The following is a 14,689-nucleotide window of genomic DNA, read 5'->3' on the forward strand; positions in this document are numbered from 1 at the left end:
TGTTCCTTCTTGAGCTTCAAGAGGTCCTTGAAGAAGATGTGGGCAGCCCGCCAGTCCTCGGATCCTTGCCAGAGGAGGGGGGCTGGTTACAGTTGTAGGGGGTCTGCTGTGCAGAAACAAGAAACTGCCACATTGCTGAACAGGAGATGGAGATGAAAGCTGAGCACAGCAGATGAAGATAGGATAGACAAGGGCTGTCCCCAAGCAGTGCTTATGTATTTACCTAATATCACACACCAGGGGCCAGGGCTACTATAACTAAAAAAAACAAAAACATTTATGAGTGTCGCGTATTCATTACAGCTATGGCAAGTGTCGGAATCTTTCTCTGGTAATCCCCTGCACAGCTGCCCTCAAACTGAAAAGGGGAGGGGCAGCCATACGCTCTCACTAGTGCTCAAGTCTGATGCTAAGTAAAAGTCCTTGCGTACAAACAATTCCTAGCAAACCATAATAAATTGACATGCAATGATTTTGTACATACTGCAGCAACATGGTTATTTGCCACACTGGACAGAGTGCTGAGAAACCAAGGGAGTATGTGACATTAGTAGCAGCAGGAATGACACTCCCCTGCATGGCGTGTAGGACAATTCACTCAAAGATCATAAGGAGAATCCACAGATGCGTACTTGTGCAAATGGTCTATCATGATGTAATTTTTCTACACATGGGCCCATATGCAGTTAGCTTTTTCACCTGAGTTATCTCCTAGGAGATAATTTTCATCTCATCTTTAAACTAACTATTCATCATTTTACGATTGAAAAAGTACCCAAAAGTTGGTGAAAAAGTACTATCAAAATGATTTTGAGTAATTTCTTGCTTGCTGCTGGTTTAACCACTCTGTGACCGCCTAACGCAGGATGGTGGCTGCAGAGTGGCTTCCTCGTTCCTCGATCACGCCATATGGCGTGATCTCGCGAGAAGCGAGATTTGCAGGGAACGAGTGCTCGAGGGAGCACATGTTCCCTGCGGTAAACACAGCGGGGCTGCCATGATCTGCCGCAATCAGAGCTGGCAGGCTGCTATTAAAGGACAACTGAAGTAAGCAGAATATGAAGGCTGCCATATTTATTTCCTTTTAAACAATACCAATTGCCTGGCAGTCCTATTGGTCTATCTGGCTGCAGTAGTGTATGAATAACGCCAGAAACAAGCATGCAGCTAATCTTGTCAGATCTGATAACAATGTCAGAAGCACCTGACCTGCGGCATGCTTGTTCAGCAGGAAAACCAGGCAACTGGTATTGCTTAACCACTTGGGGACCATAGGATTACACCCCACTAGTGATCAGGCTATTTTTTGCAATTAGGCCACTGCAGACTTAAAAGGCTTCGCTGCAGGGCAGTACAACTCAACACACATGTGATTCCCTTCCCCCCCCCCCCCCCCTTTTCTGCTCACCAACAGATCTTTCTGCGCAGAGATGCGCATGCATCAGCGCGTGCGATCTCCTGCAAAACCCCACCCAAGGACTTGACGCCAATTGGCGTTAGGCGGTCCTGAGGCTGCCACCGCGTTCACGCCCATTGGCGTGACGCGGTCGTTAGGTAGTTAAAAGGAAATAAATATGGCAGCCACCATATAACGCTCACTACAGTTGTCCTTTAAATTATGGTGACCCCAAGAGTAAAGTTGTGCTATTTACAATGCATATGCTGCTTTCTGGCAAACAAATGCAAACTGCAGTGTAAATATAAAATAATTTTAGTTTGGAGTTACATTTTAAAAGACTTCAATAATGAACTTGAAGCACACCTGAAGGAAAAGCTACCTAAGCTTAGCATAGAGGTATGTTCATGCTGGCTTGGCTCCACATACCCCTGTGCATTGTCTGTTCCTCTCCTCATTCTTTCCAGTCCCCCGTATTCACTCCTTGAAAAATTTGACTTTTGTATTAGATCAAACTTTTCAACAGGAAGAGGCAGGCTTTCTGTGATGTTTCCTCCTATTACCCTCCCATTCCCTCCCTTTCCCCGCCACAATCACTCCTCTCATCAGGAGGAAATGGGAGGGGAATTGGAGGGAACATTGTAGCAAACCTGTCTCTTTCTGTATCAAAATTTGACTTTAGCCAAAAGTCCATTTTTTCAAGGAATGATTATGGTGGCAGGGGTAGTGAAGAGAGGAATGGATAATGCACAGAGGTATGTGGATTCAGCATGAACATACCTCTGTTGCTTACCTTGTGAATGTTTGAATGCTATTATTGGATAGTTATATACAGTAGGGTGATTACAATAATTGAACAATAGTTATTATTATAAATCTGTATTATTTTGTATGTATTTTAACAACTAATAAACCATAATGAATCACTCTGACAGGTGGAGGATGAGCCTGTGAGGAGTGACCACCAAGGCTGATTTGAATGGACTGGGATGGGTAGACCGACCACAAGGTGTCGTCTGTTGAGAACTTCAGACAGTGTCCTCCTCAAGACCATTCTCTTACTGATCTTCTGTAAAAACGGTAGGTGGAACAATGTAATGTAATTTGGTACAACATACAAAACCTGTTTCCCATCTTCTTATTGACTACAGTGTATAGTTATCCTATCTGCCTTTGGCCCAAGGTAATGCAATCCTTGTAAAAATCACAAAGAGCTCTGTACAGCACACTGATGAGGCATCTAGCAGAAATAGAGAGTAATCTTATTACTTTTGGGATTTAAAAAAAAAATATATATATATTCTGAGAATGCTAGCATGGCTAATTTGTTTGTTGGAAATTCTGACTGTTATGACTGTAGTTTTGCTTGACACCCCTACAATCCCGTAAATAGTTACCTAAGCCACACGTTCTATGCTGCAGCTGAGAAAGAGATCGATGCCAAACCACCCACATCGAGATGAGCAGAGCTGAGATTAGACAGATTGTAATGTAATGTCAGCACAGAGGCGTTAGCTTGACTACATGGGAGTCACAGCTCTGTTTAGCCTAGAAAGGCAACCTAGGAAATTGCAATATGTGTTTATTCAGCATTGACAGCTTGGCTGTGCTGATTCTGAAGGTGGGAGCTTTACGTTAAGTGCCTAAAGGTCTTCACAGTTAATGTGTGCTTGCTAATGGTACCATAATGCTAAGCCCTGACCTAACGCTGTACCTAACCCTAACCTCTCCCTATGACTTGTTGTCCCTAGCCAAAGCTACCCACCCTAATACCCCAACCACCCCACCAATGCCTAACCCCAGCCACTCAACAGCAAAGTAGACTTAGGATTCACCCTGGCTTGTAATGCTTTTTAAATACCAAAGCTTTCAGATAGCATGATGTTTCGGTCACCAGACCGTTTTAAAATGCTCACCCAGCACATATTATTAAATATATACCGGGTGAGCATTTGAAAAAGGACTGTTGACCTAAACATCATGCTATCCAGGTTTGGTATTTGAAGAGCAATAAAAGCAGCACTGCTGCATTAAAATCCAGGTTGAGTCCCGGGTCTACTTTGCTGTTGGATTGCTTTACTCCCTGAGGTCGGCGGCTCCTGGCCTGACTTTCCTTGGTAAGAGGAACATACATCCACAGGTTGAGTGGTGGGACTTGCATTACGTGCAGGGCCGGCCCGGCTCTACTATGAAGCCTATTGAATCACATGATTCAGGGCGACAGACCGTAGCGGGCGGTGTCAGGTCTACGATGAGCCGATCTTTGTCATTCTCTCACTCTGCTCTGCTGCATCTGCCTGACTTAGAGCACAGGGCTCGCCTGTTGAGAGTTTGTGGCCCATAAGCTAATCACTTTTCCTACTAGGTGATATTTTCACAACTTGTCATTAAATGCCTTTTAGACACCAACAAGTATTAAAATATTAAAAATAATTTTGATAGTACTTTTTCACCAACTTGTGGGTACTTTTTCAATTGTAAAATGCTGAAAAGTTATTTTAAAGAGAATATGAAAATGATCTCCTAGGACCTAGGAGATAATTTAGAAGGAAAAGTGAATTGCATATGGGCCTGTGTGTGCTGGCTTCATCCCTTAATTAATATTCACTGCACCCCTCATATTAACTGCACACTGATAGCCCCGCCTCATCTCCATGTGCCATTCTCCATGGGCGCATCCTCACAAGTTTGCGTCAGGCAGCAGAAAAGGTCTAGAGCCTGCCATGATTACATGGACTTTTTCCCTAGGCACTCATCACCAACTCAAGATGAGTCTCCCCAAGTCAAGTAAAACTCTCAGACCACAAAATAGTCACTTAAAGAGTCTCTGAAGCGACTTTAAAAACGGCTTTTTACCTTAATGTTTGCCCCTGCTAAAACGCCGCTCTCTCGCAGCAGAACGAGGCGTCTTTACCACCAAATCCCCTTACTGGTGCCCGGGGAGCGCTTCCTGTTGAGGCAGAGCTAATGGCTGTACCTCTGTCTCTCAGCGCGTCTATCAGAGCGTATCTCCGCCTCTCCCCCGCCCTTCTCAGTCTTGCTTCACTGAGAGGGGCAAGGAGAGGCGGAGAGCCGAAAGCTCTGCCTCCATGAGCAGCAAAATCCATGACCAAGAAAATCGTAGATTTTGCAGGGGGGTATTTGGGGGGTAAAGACCCCTTGTTCTGCCGTGGGAGAGCGGCGTTTTAGCAGGGGCAAACATGCCCCTGTTGAATATAGGGTAAAAAGCTTCAGAGTCTCTTTAAGCCAGAAGTTTAATGCACCTGCTAAAGAGAAGAGTGGCGCCGAAAGCAATGACCACTGAGATGAAAAGGGCTGAGATTCCAGATATTAGAATCTAATGCCAGCACAGAGGTGTTGGCTATCCGGCATGCCAGGCTCTGTCCAGCTTGGTGTCTGTGTAGTATCAGGTGCATCACCGAACTGTGTGGGGGGGATGATCTTATGCCAGCATAAGCACTGGAACAATTAGGCACCACTGCTTTGTGTTGTCCTTCAATTAACCCTCATCTTTTAATTTCCAGAACAGACAAAAATGAGTGGAGCTGCTTATAAATTATAAAAGATTGTCTTGTATGGTTTGCTTTGGATAGTTTAGCAAAAAGTAAGACTTGTTACAAAAGATATCTACTTTTAAAGGACCTCTTTCGCGAATGAGGAAAAAATAAAAAGTGGTTTATGCATAAACTATTAGGCAAGGGAATCCATGATTGCTGAGTATTATCCCATTGCCCAGTGGTTTGTTGCAACAGCTTATGATGACTCTACTCCTGTAAGCCTCCCACGCTCCTTATATTTCCCATGTGGACAGAATGCCTATAATTGGCATCCCTCCAATGCTATAGGAAATTGCACCACTGGTAGATTCATCTTACTGCTTCTGATCTCACACTTTCCTGGGATCTCAAGCCTTTGTGTAGGTCCAGATGTTCAATATTTAGTGCGGATGATAAGACCTGGGTTTGGTTCCCTAGCTAGATGCGAGGTGGGATAAACACCTTGAACAAGCTAAATGAAAATGAATGAAGTATTGACAGTGTTTTTAATGAAACTAGATGTGAATTTGCTGACATATCTGCTGCATTATCCCAGATGAGGAAAGAGGTTCTCCAGAACCGCATGGAGGAAGATTTCCTTTTAGCTTCCCAGGGAGGGGTGTATAAACTCATAGGAAGTGAGTGTTGTACCTGGATAACTGATAGTGGGGATGCTTTACTGGAACACCTAGCTAAGATCAATAGTTTACAGAAGCTAATTGTCTTGGTAGTTTTAATGGGATTTTAATACCAACCCACTTGGTCCATGACATGGGGAGGAGGATTCTGGAAGAAGGGGGAATAAATCTTACCCCCTTCTTGCAAAAGCCACTTGTCCATGTCAAGAACAAGGTCTCAGCCCACCGTATGCTTGGAGAGGTCAGGGTAACTACACCAAACATGTGACATTAGGTCCAAGGAAAGGGGCTATGGGGTAATCTTGGAGCCTCCATAGATCTCCCTTTGTAGGCTTAAGGAAGAAAGGAGAAACATCCGGCACTGCAGTAAACGTATTATGCTTTTATTTTGTTCAGACTGTGATCATAAAGATGCATACAATGTACTTGTCAGCAAATAAATGGCAAACGATACAGTCCTACCGTGGGTGTGTGGCAGCGGGTGCAGGGTGCAAATCGGGCAGCCTAACGGCCGTTTCGCACGGCGGTGCTTCTTCTGAGGCTATTCCACGCTGGCACTCGGTGAGGATCTGGCTTTATTTCCTGATCCGTTGCGGCGGGTGGGCGGCGCGCACTTCCGCCCTATGTTACCACGCCTACCGGTGCTCGGCTGGGCCTATCATCGTCGCTCGCGTCGACAGCGGGCGGGGATGGATGGAGTGACTGACGTCAGCGTGACGTCTCTAGTAAACAAAGCCAGTGTATTCCCCGGCATGTCAGAGCATTAAGCTCCTATAGGGACGTCAGGGCAAGGCTTGCAGGGAAGGCTGCCCGATTTGCACCCTGCACCCGCTGCCACACACCCACGGTAGGACTGTATCGTTTGCCATTTATTTGCTGACAAGTACATTGTATGCATCTTTATGATCACAGTCTGAACAAAATAAAAGCATAATACGTTTACTGCAGTGCCGGATGTTTCTCCTTTCTTCCTTAAGCCTACAAGATTAACTCATGTACATATCCTGAGCACGCAGTTTACCACCGTGGGATTGTCTTTCAAGGGGTATCTTGCCGACCCACCCAGAATTAGCCGTGTGTAGTGCCGACCCTCTTTGAACCTCCCTCATCTGCATATGAATTTATACACTTGTTACGTGGTCTGAGCACACATCTGGAGCATGTCAACTGCCACTGCAGGCAGTGAAGCCATTGAGGTCGACAAGACGGAGGAGGAGGAGGAGCTTCCCGAAGAGGACGACACAGTCGCCTCAGGCAGGACGGACCTCGTAAACTTCTTCAAGAATACATCCATCTCCTCAAAGACTAATAAGGCAGTGGGTGCAAGGGTTTTGGAGTACAGACTTGAGAGGCTGAGCGAGAGGGAAGTCAAACTATTTTGGACAGCAAAAACCCTCAGACAATACAGAGAGGATAAGATTATAGCGAGAGGCTTCAGGAAATATGAAGAACCCTCCGAATATCAGGATGATCCAGTATTTGTAGAGAGGTGGCGAGGGGCACATCTTATACACGCAGCGGTGCTTCAGGATATTGTACTGGAAAGAACGGAACTGGAACACTCCAGGGTCTTAAAGGAGATAGACAAGACCAAGGAACAGCTGAATACATTAGCAGATCCTGAACGTTACTGGAACACCATAAAGAGGATTGACAAGAAGTTAACCACTATCCAAAACAGCATCAAAGAGAGAAAGCTACGTAAATTCCTACGTGATAAGGAGGACTTCGCCTTGGGAAAACATTTTTCCTGGCAATCAGCATTCAAGAAAGGAGGGTTCCCTAAAGGCCAGAATCCACCCAGGAAACCCAAACTGGGCTACTGGACAACAGACTCGGATTCCAGTGGGGAAGAAGGAGTGGGATCTGGATCACCTAAAGTTCCGTCACCGAACATTCCAGTGAACCCTAGTGGTAATCCCAGTACCCCCTCAGAAGCCCCTTTAGGCGGCGCATCAGGAGGGGCAGAGGAAAAAAGAAAAAGAAAACCAAAGAGGAAACGAGTCTATTGGAGAGACCAGAACCATCCTCGAACCCCCAGAAAATAGCGGAGATGGGTTTCCTTCCATTAGAGATTATTAACTTGTCCGATGTAGTACTGCCAGAAGATTGCATCTCCGTCCTACAGAGGGGACTGAACTTCTCCCTGAAACAGGAGTTTGATTTCAGTCGCTTTAAAGTGGATCTGTATAAGAACGTTCGCCATTTGAACATACGTCAAATCTTCCATAAAAAAGAAACCTTAAATCATCTTAACAAAGAATTAACACAAGTGGGACCAGTTGGTCCACTGGGCTTTAGTCCACAGTTCACGTGGTCTGAGGGAGATCAAGAGATTCTATCGATGCTTCAAGACCTGGAGAATGAGGGTTCAGGGATAGATAAAAATGAAGAGGGAGAACTTTCAGCCACTGTTCCCTTTCCTCCCCCTCCACCCTCCCTCCCTTACCCACCCTCCCTTTCCCAGTCCGCCACCCAGTCTCCCCTTTCCCCCACAGAGCTGGAACGTCCCCCTTTTAGGCCCTGTAAGTCCATTAAACCCTTCCCAGTTCAGGCAGGGTCCAGTCTTGACCTTTTTCAAACCATAGTGGAGAGGGAGATGAAGGCCTTGAGCTATCCCCCAGTATCGCAGAATGTTTCAGATAGAGAGATGAGAGCCTTGAAATGGATTAGAAATCGCCCTGACCTAATAGTCAAGAAATCAGACAAAGGGGGCTCCATCGTGGTCCTTTCGGTTGACCAGTATAAGGAGGAAGCGATGCGTCAATTGGGGGATGAAAGGGTGTATTCTCAAATTAGTTTTGATCCCACCTTTAAATTTCAAAATGCTTTGAGATCCCTCCTCCGCAGAGGAGTAGAGGGGGGTTATCTCACGCAAACATTAGCTAGTGGCCTCCTTCCCGACTTTCCACGTAAGCCAGCATGGTATTATCTCCCGAAGGTGCATAAATCCCGGACCAGACCACCAGGACGCCCCATAGTCTCGGGTGTGGGTTCCGTGACTGAGAGGTTGTCTCGGTACCTGGACCACCTCCTGAGACCCTTTTTGGAAGAGGTGCCTTCCCACATGCTTGACACTATGGAGGTGTTAAGGGGTGTGGAAGGGTACACTTGGACGCCAGGGGACATCCTGGCGTCCATTGACGTCGAGAGCTTATACAGCCGCATTCCACACGAATCGGGTGTGGAAGCAGTGCGACGCTTTATGAAACGTAAATGGGATGACACAGGATTGATTGAATATATATGCGACTGTCTCCTGTTCGTGCTCAACCATAATGCGTTCCGCTTTGACGGCATGTGGTTTAGACAGATGTCCGGCACTGCCATGGGCACGCCGGTAGCATGTGTCTATGCCAACCTGTTTCTGGCAGCATGGGAGGAGGATTATGTCTACGACACATCCAACCCCTTTTTGTCGCACATCAGGAGGTGGTCCAGGTATGTGGATGACGTCCTGGTGTTCTGGTCTGGAACCGAGGAGGATTTTCGTCACTTTGTTGCATATTTAAATATCAACGAAGTGAACATGGCCTTTACCTATGAAATTGGCCCCCAAAAATTGGCCTTTCTTGATTTGGAGCTGGAGGTTTGTGGTGACCGCCTGTTTACCAGGGGCCACCGCAAGCCCACAGCAACCAACGCACTCCTCTGTAGGGACAGCTTTCATCCTACACACGTGGTGAATTCAATACCTTACAGTCAATTTCTGCGCCTTAGGAGGAACAATTCCAGTTTGGATGACTTCCTATCACAGAGCAAAGACCTCACACAGAGATTGACAAGTAGGGGCTATCCTGCTAAGAGTGTAGATTTAGCATTCAATAAAGCAAAGAGTAGAGCAAGAGAGGACCTCTTATGGGAACCACAGAGTCGAAAGAAAGAGAAAGTGGTCCCCTTAACATTTGATTACACTCTCATGTCGCAATGTTTACGAGAGGTTATTGAAAGAAATTGGTCTTTACTCACTAGGGACCCAGTCCTGAAGGAGATCCTGCCCGCAGCCCCCTTAGTTGCTTTCAGACGTGCACCCACTATAGGTGACCAGGTCACCAGAAGTGAGTTCAGGACCCAGAGGGTGGAGAATTGGCTGCAGATGGGACGACCAAGGGGCAACCACAGGTGCAAACGCTGCTCCCACTGCCAGTACATGCAGACAGGCAAGCAATACCGCCTTGGTGCACTGGAGTGGACGGTGCGAGACTTTATAACTTGCAGCACTATGTTTGTTGTCTATGCCCTGTGGTGCCCTTGTGGCCGTTTCTATGTGGGCAAGACCACTCGTCCCCTTAAGGAAAGGATTCAGGAGCATTGGCGCTCCATTGATAATGGGAAGGGTGCCCCAAGGCTAATAGAGCATGTACGAGAGAAACATGCTAGTGACCCAGCGGTATTAAGATTCTGCGGTCTCACTCAGGTGAATATCCCCACAAGGGGTGGGAACCGGGCACGTCTCCTTCTGCGAAAGGAATCCCTAATTATTATTAGAAGTGAAGCAATGGGACCCCTTGGGTTCAATGATCATAACGATCTGGCCTGTTTTTTGGAACCTTAAATTGCTGGAAAACTTTGTACATGTGTGTTCCCTTGGTTCTTCTCTTTCCCAAATGCCATCCTGCCTCTTGTCTCAAATGAATATCTGGTTCTCAATGAGTATATGTATTTTAAATATTTGGAGAGTTGAATTATGTCAGACTGTGTGTCCTCAGACGTTGATTCAGTAGGAGGTCACACGGTAGTGACAATATTTCCGGATTAGTTTGACCTGCTGCACACGCTAGCGTTCCCTCTCGCACAGCCCCCGAGTCAGATGTAAGACTTGCTTCTTATCTTGCATCTTCACTATTCTAATTATTCTTTCCCCCTTTTTTCTGTTTCCCCTCACTAGTAACATCACTTTCCTTCACCTATACACAGGTCTCTAACCTGACATCACCACTTTTACTTCCCTGCAAGCCTTGCCCTGACGTCCCTATAGGAGCTTAATGCTCTGACATGCCGGGGAATACACTGGCTTTGTTTACTAGAGACGTCACGCTGACGTCAGTCACTCCATCCATCCCCGCCCGCTGTCGACGCGAGCGACGATGATAGGCCCAGCCGAGCACCGGTAGGCGTGGTAACATAGGGCGGAAGTGCGCGCCGCCCACCCGCCGCAACGGATCAGGAAATAAAGCCAGATCCTCACCGAGTGCCAGCGTGGAATAGCCTCAGAAGAAGCACCGCCGTGCGAAACGGCCGTTAGGCTGCCCGATTTGCACCCTGCACCCGCTGCCACACACCCACGGTAGGACTGTATCGTTTGCCATTTATTTGCTGACAAGTACATTGTATGCATCTTTATGATCACAGTCTGAACAAAATAAAAGCATAATACGTTTACTGCAGTGCCGGATGTTTCTCCTTTCTTCCTTAAGCCTACAAGATTAACTCATGTACATATCCTGAGCACGCAGTTTACCACCGTGGGATTGTCTTTCAAGGGGTATCTTGCCGACCCACCCAGAATTAGCCGTGTGTAGTGCCGACCCTCTTTGAACCTCCCTCATCTGCATATAGATCTCCCTTTTCAGGTAGATGGGTAAAGGGGATCTACCAGATTGCTAGGGCAGCAGTATGCACGCTAGATTCCCAGTGTATAAGGGTAGAAGACCGAGAGCCCAATATAGTGTAGTATGTATAAGAAGGGAGGGAAAGTATTATGAGAAGTAAGTAATATACTCACAAACCAGGGTTACCTCCAAGGCAACCACTGTAAAGGCAGGTGGGGAGAACAAGCCTGTCCCCACTCAGGATTAAGACGTCGCTCTCTGTGGATAGGAGGAAATAGTAGGGTATGTCACCCTTCCACCAAGGGTGGACTTCTAGATGCGCTGAGGTGTACAGAGGCACCGGTAGGATAAAAGTCGATAAAAGGTTAAAAATTGTTTCGGTTGTGGTGGTGGACCAGCCAACCAAAGACAGACACATGTATTTGTAATAATCCAAATATTATACAATTTATTCGTTTACTCCTAATGACAGTCGCAACGTGTTTCACGGGCGAAGACCCGCTTCCTCAGGCAATAAAAGACAGGAGCAATACACAACATGTATTCGATGAGTTGCTAGGCACCTCTGAGGTGCCTAGCAACTCATCGAATACATGTTGTGTATTGCTCCTGTCTTTTATTGCCTGAGGAAGCGGGTCTTCGCCCGTGAAACGCGTTGCGACTGTCATTAGGAGTAAACGAATAAATTGTATAATATTTGGATTATTACAAATACATGTGTCTGTCTTTGGTTGGCTGGTCCACCACCACAACCGAAACAATTTTTAACCTTTTATCGACTTTTATCCTACCGGCGCCTCTGTACACCTCCGCGCATCTAGATTCCCAGTGTGTACACAAGGCTTAGGAGCATTGTGCTTGTGGTTTATATACTGTACATATAGCAACAAGTACAAATAATGTTTACTATTAATTTTTGCAATACAGTTGTGTTCAAAAGTATTTGAAATTGAGTGTTTTGGCCAGTTTGACATTGATTTTGATAATTTCAGTCATCTTGTTTACAATTAAATTAAATGTAAGTCAGACAAATATAACATAACATTTATAATGAAATAAAGACAAATGTCTTTTCTGTGCTCACATCATTATCAGTTTTATCAGTTTTATTCAACCCCCAAGTGACATTCATTCTTAGTACTTAGTACAACATCATTTTCCAGTTAAAACAGCTTTTAAATGTGAAGCATAGCTTGACACAAGTGTCTTGCAGCGATCTACGGGTATCTTAGCCCATTCTTCATGGGCAAAAGCCACATTCAGTCACATTCTTAGGCTTGCGCGCTGCAACTACTTTCTTTCCCACCAGAGGTTCTCAATCGGACTTAAGTCTGGTGACTGCGATGGCCACTCGAAAATGTTCCAGCCTTTAATCTGAAATCATGCTAGTGGACTTGGAGGTATGCTTGGGATCATTGTCCTGTTGAAAGGTCCAACGTCTCCTAAGCCTCAGGTTTGTGACGGACTGCATCACATTTTCATCCAATATCTCCTGGTACTGAAGAGAATTCATGGTACCTTGCACACGCTGAAGCTTCCCTGTACCTGCAGAAGTAAAACAGCCCCAAAGCTTAATTGACCCCCCCCCCGCCATGCTTCACAGTAGGCAAGGTGTTTTTTCCTTCATAGGCCTTGTTCTTCCTCCTCCAAACATAGCGTTGATCCATGGGCCCAAACAGTTCTAATTTTGTTTCATCAGTCCACGGAACACTATCCCAAAACTTGTGTGGTTTGTCCACATGACTTTTGGCATACTGCAGTCGACTCTTCTTATTCTTTGGAGACAGCAAGGGGGTGCGCCTGGGAGTTCTGGCATGGAGGCCTTCATAATGCAGTGTGCGCCTTATTGTCTGAGCTGATACTTCAGTACCTGCATCTGACAAATCTTTTTTCAGTTCCTCAGCAGTCACACGGGGACTTTTCTCCACTTTGCGCTTCAGGTAGCGCACAGCAGTCGAAGTCAGCATCTTCTTTCTGCCACGACCAGGTAGCGTTTCAACAGTGCCCTTTGCTTTGAATTTGAGAATGATGCTTCCTAGGGTGTCTCTTGGTAGGTTTAACATCTTTACAATCTTTGTATAGCCATTGCCCTTCCTGTGAAGAGAAATCACCTCTTATCTTGTCCTCCTTCACCATTCTCTTGACTTCACCATGTTTGTAAACACACCAGTTAATGTCTAGAAGGAGCTGAGTATCACAGTCATTTTAAATCTGCCTAATTGGTGCTTATTATGCTTGATTGCTGCTCGTTAACATCCACAGGTGTTTTCAACACCTGCTCGAAAACACTTGAATGAACCTCTGTTCTTAAAAGTGGTAGTCTTTAAGGGGTTGAATAATTTTGTCAATGAAGAAATCACAAAAAAAATTAATACTGTATTACAAAAACAATTGATGTAATTTTAGCTGCATTTGGTTCTTTAAAAAGTCCTTGTAAGATTTCATTCTAAACACAATTACAAATGTACACTAAACTCCCTAAAACCCTTTACAGCATTGGGGGTTGAATAATTTTGAACACAACTCTATATAGAACTGAACTAAAAGCATACACTTTTTACCAGCAAACATGGAATTTATCTTTAATATATTTGTTTCTTGTCTTTCTTTTGGGCAGTGGATGCACAGTGTAAGATTGTGAAATGTAACACAGAATATGTGTCTGCCGTATCGAATGCAAGGCCTTCCAACAAGAACACGGTGTACTGCAACGCCTTGCGCTCCTACGCCCAGTGCACCCGTAACACAGCACGGACCTGCCGTGGAGACTTAGTCTACCACTCTGCGGTGCACATCATTGAGGACCGCATGATGCAATTCAACTGCTCCAGGGTGGGGCCCACCAACCCTCCACGCCGGCAGCCCCCACCACCTCCACCTGACGGCCCTGTGAAACAAGCCTGCGATTATGAGAAGGTCTACCAGGAGAAATATGGGAGTGAGCCCAAATATCTGCACTGTGGGGTTTTTGGCGACCCTCATGTACGGACGTTTAGTGGTGACTTCCAGACCTGTAGAGTGAAGGGGTCCTGGCCTCTCTTAGACAATGAATATCTCTTTGTCCAGGCCACCAGCTTACCAGTATCCCCTTTCTCAAATGCAACAGTAACTAACAAGGTAAGGCTTGATGCTACAATGAAGTCCTTTTTGTCTTCTGTGAGACCAAGAGACTGGTCTTCTTCCTCTAATGACATTTAAAAGGTTGCTATGCTAGTTTATAGACTACTATGAAAAGCAAACATTTGATTTACCCATACTCCTGTTAATTGTTACAATCATAGAAAATCATAGCAATGCTGAGTATAATTTGCCTTCTTAAAACAGAAACAGTTTTTGCGATAATTCATCTTTAAAGGATACCAGAGATCAAAAACTTTGGAGAAAGGGGGGGGGGAGGGGGGGAGCAGGCATATACTATCACCTGTCATTATGCCCACCGCTCTTCTGTCTTCCCCCCCCCTCCCGTAGCTCACCTACAATCTCCCCGAGATCCGCTTGAGGGTTGGCCGGGTCGGGACTTACTGCACAGTCGCCGGCCAGGCTGTGCACGTCCTACAGTGCTTGTCC

At 45.8% G+C, this 14,689-nt stretch overlaps 1 protein-coding gene across 2 annotated transcripts in view; it reads left to right on the forward strand.

Moving 5' to 3' along the window:
- Window positions 1-14,689, forward strand: part of HJV (hemojuvelin BMP co-receptor) — an 87,228-nt gene that overhangs the window by 59,348 nt on the left and 13,191 nt on the right. For both annotated transcript variants that reach the window (XM_068253215.1, XM_068253216.1), the window contains exons 2-3: window positions 2,332-2,476; window positions 13,740-14,239. In XM_068253215.1, coding sequence (XP_068109316.1) covers window positions 2,386-2,476; window positions 13,740-14,239 — 591 coding nt within the window. In that variant the 5' untranslated portion in view covers window positions 2,332-2,385. The remainder of the gene's footprint in view (window positions 1-2,331; window positions 2,477-13,739; window positions 14,240-14,689) is intronic.

The sequence above is a fragment of the Hyperolius riggenbachi genome, chromosome 9, assembly GCF_040937935.1.
Source record: "Hyperolius riggenbachi isolate aHypRig1 chromosome 9, aHypRig1.pri, whole genome shotgun sequence".
NCBI classification, from domain to species: domain Eukaryota; kingdom Metazoa; phylum Chordata; class Amphibia; order Anura; family Hyperoliidae; genus Hyperolius; species Hyperolius riggenbachi.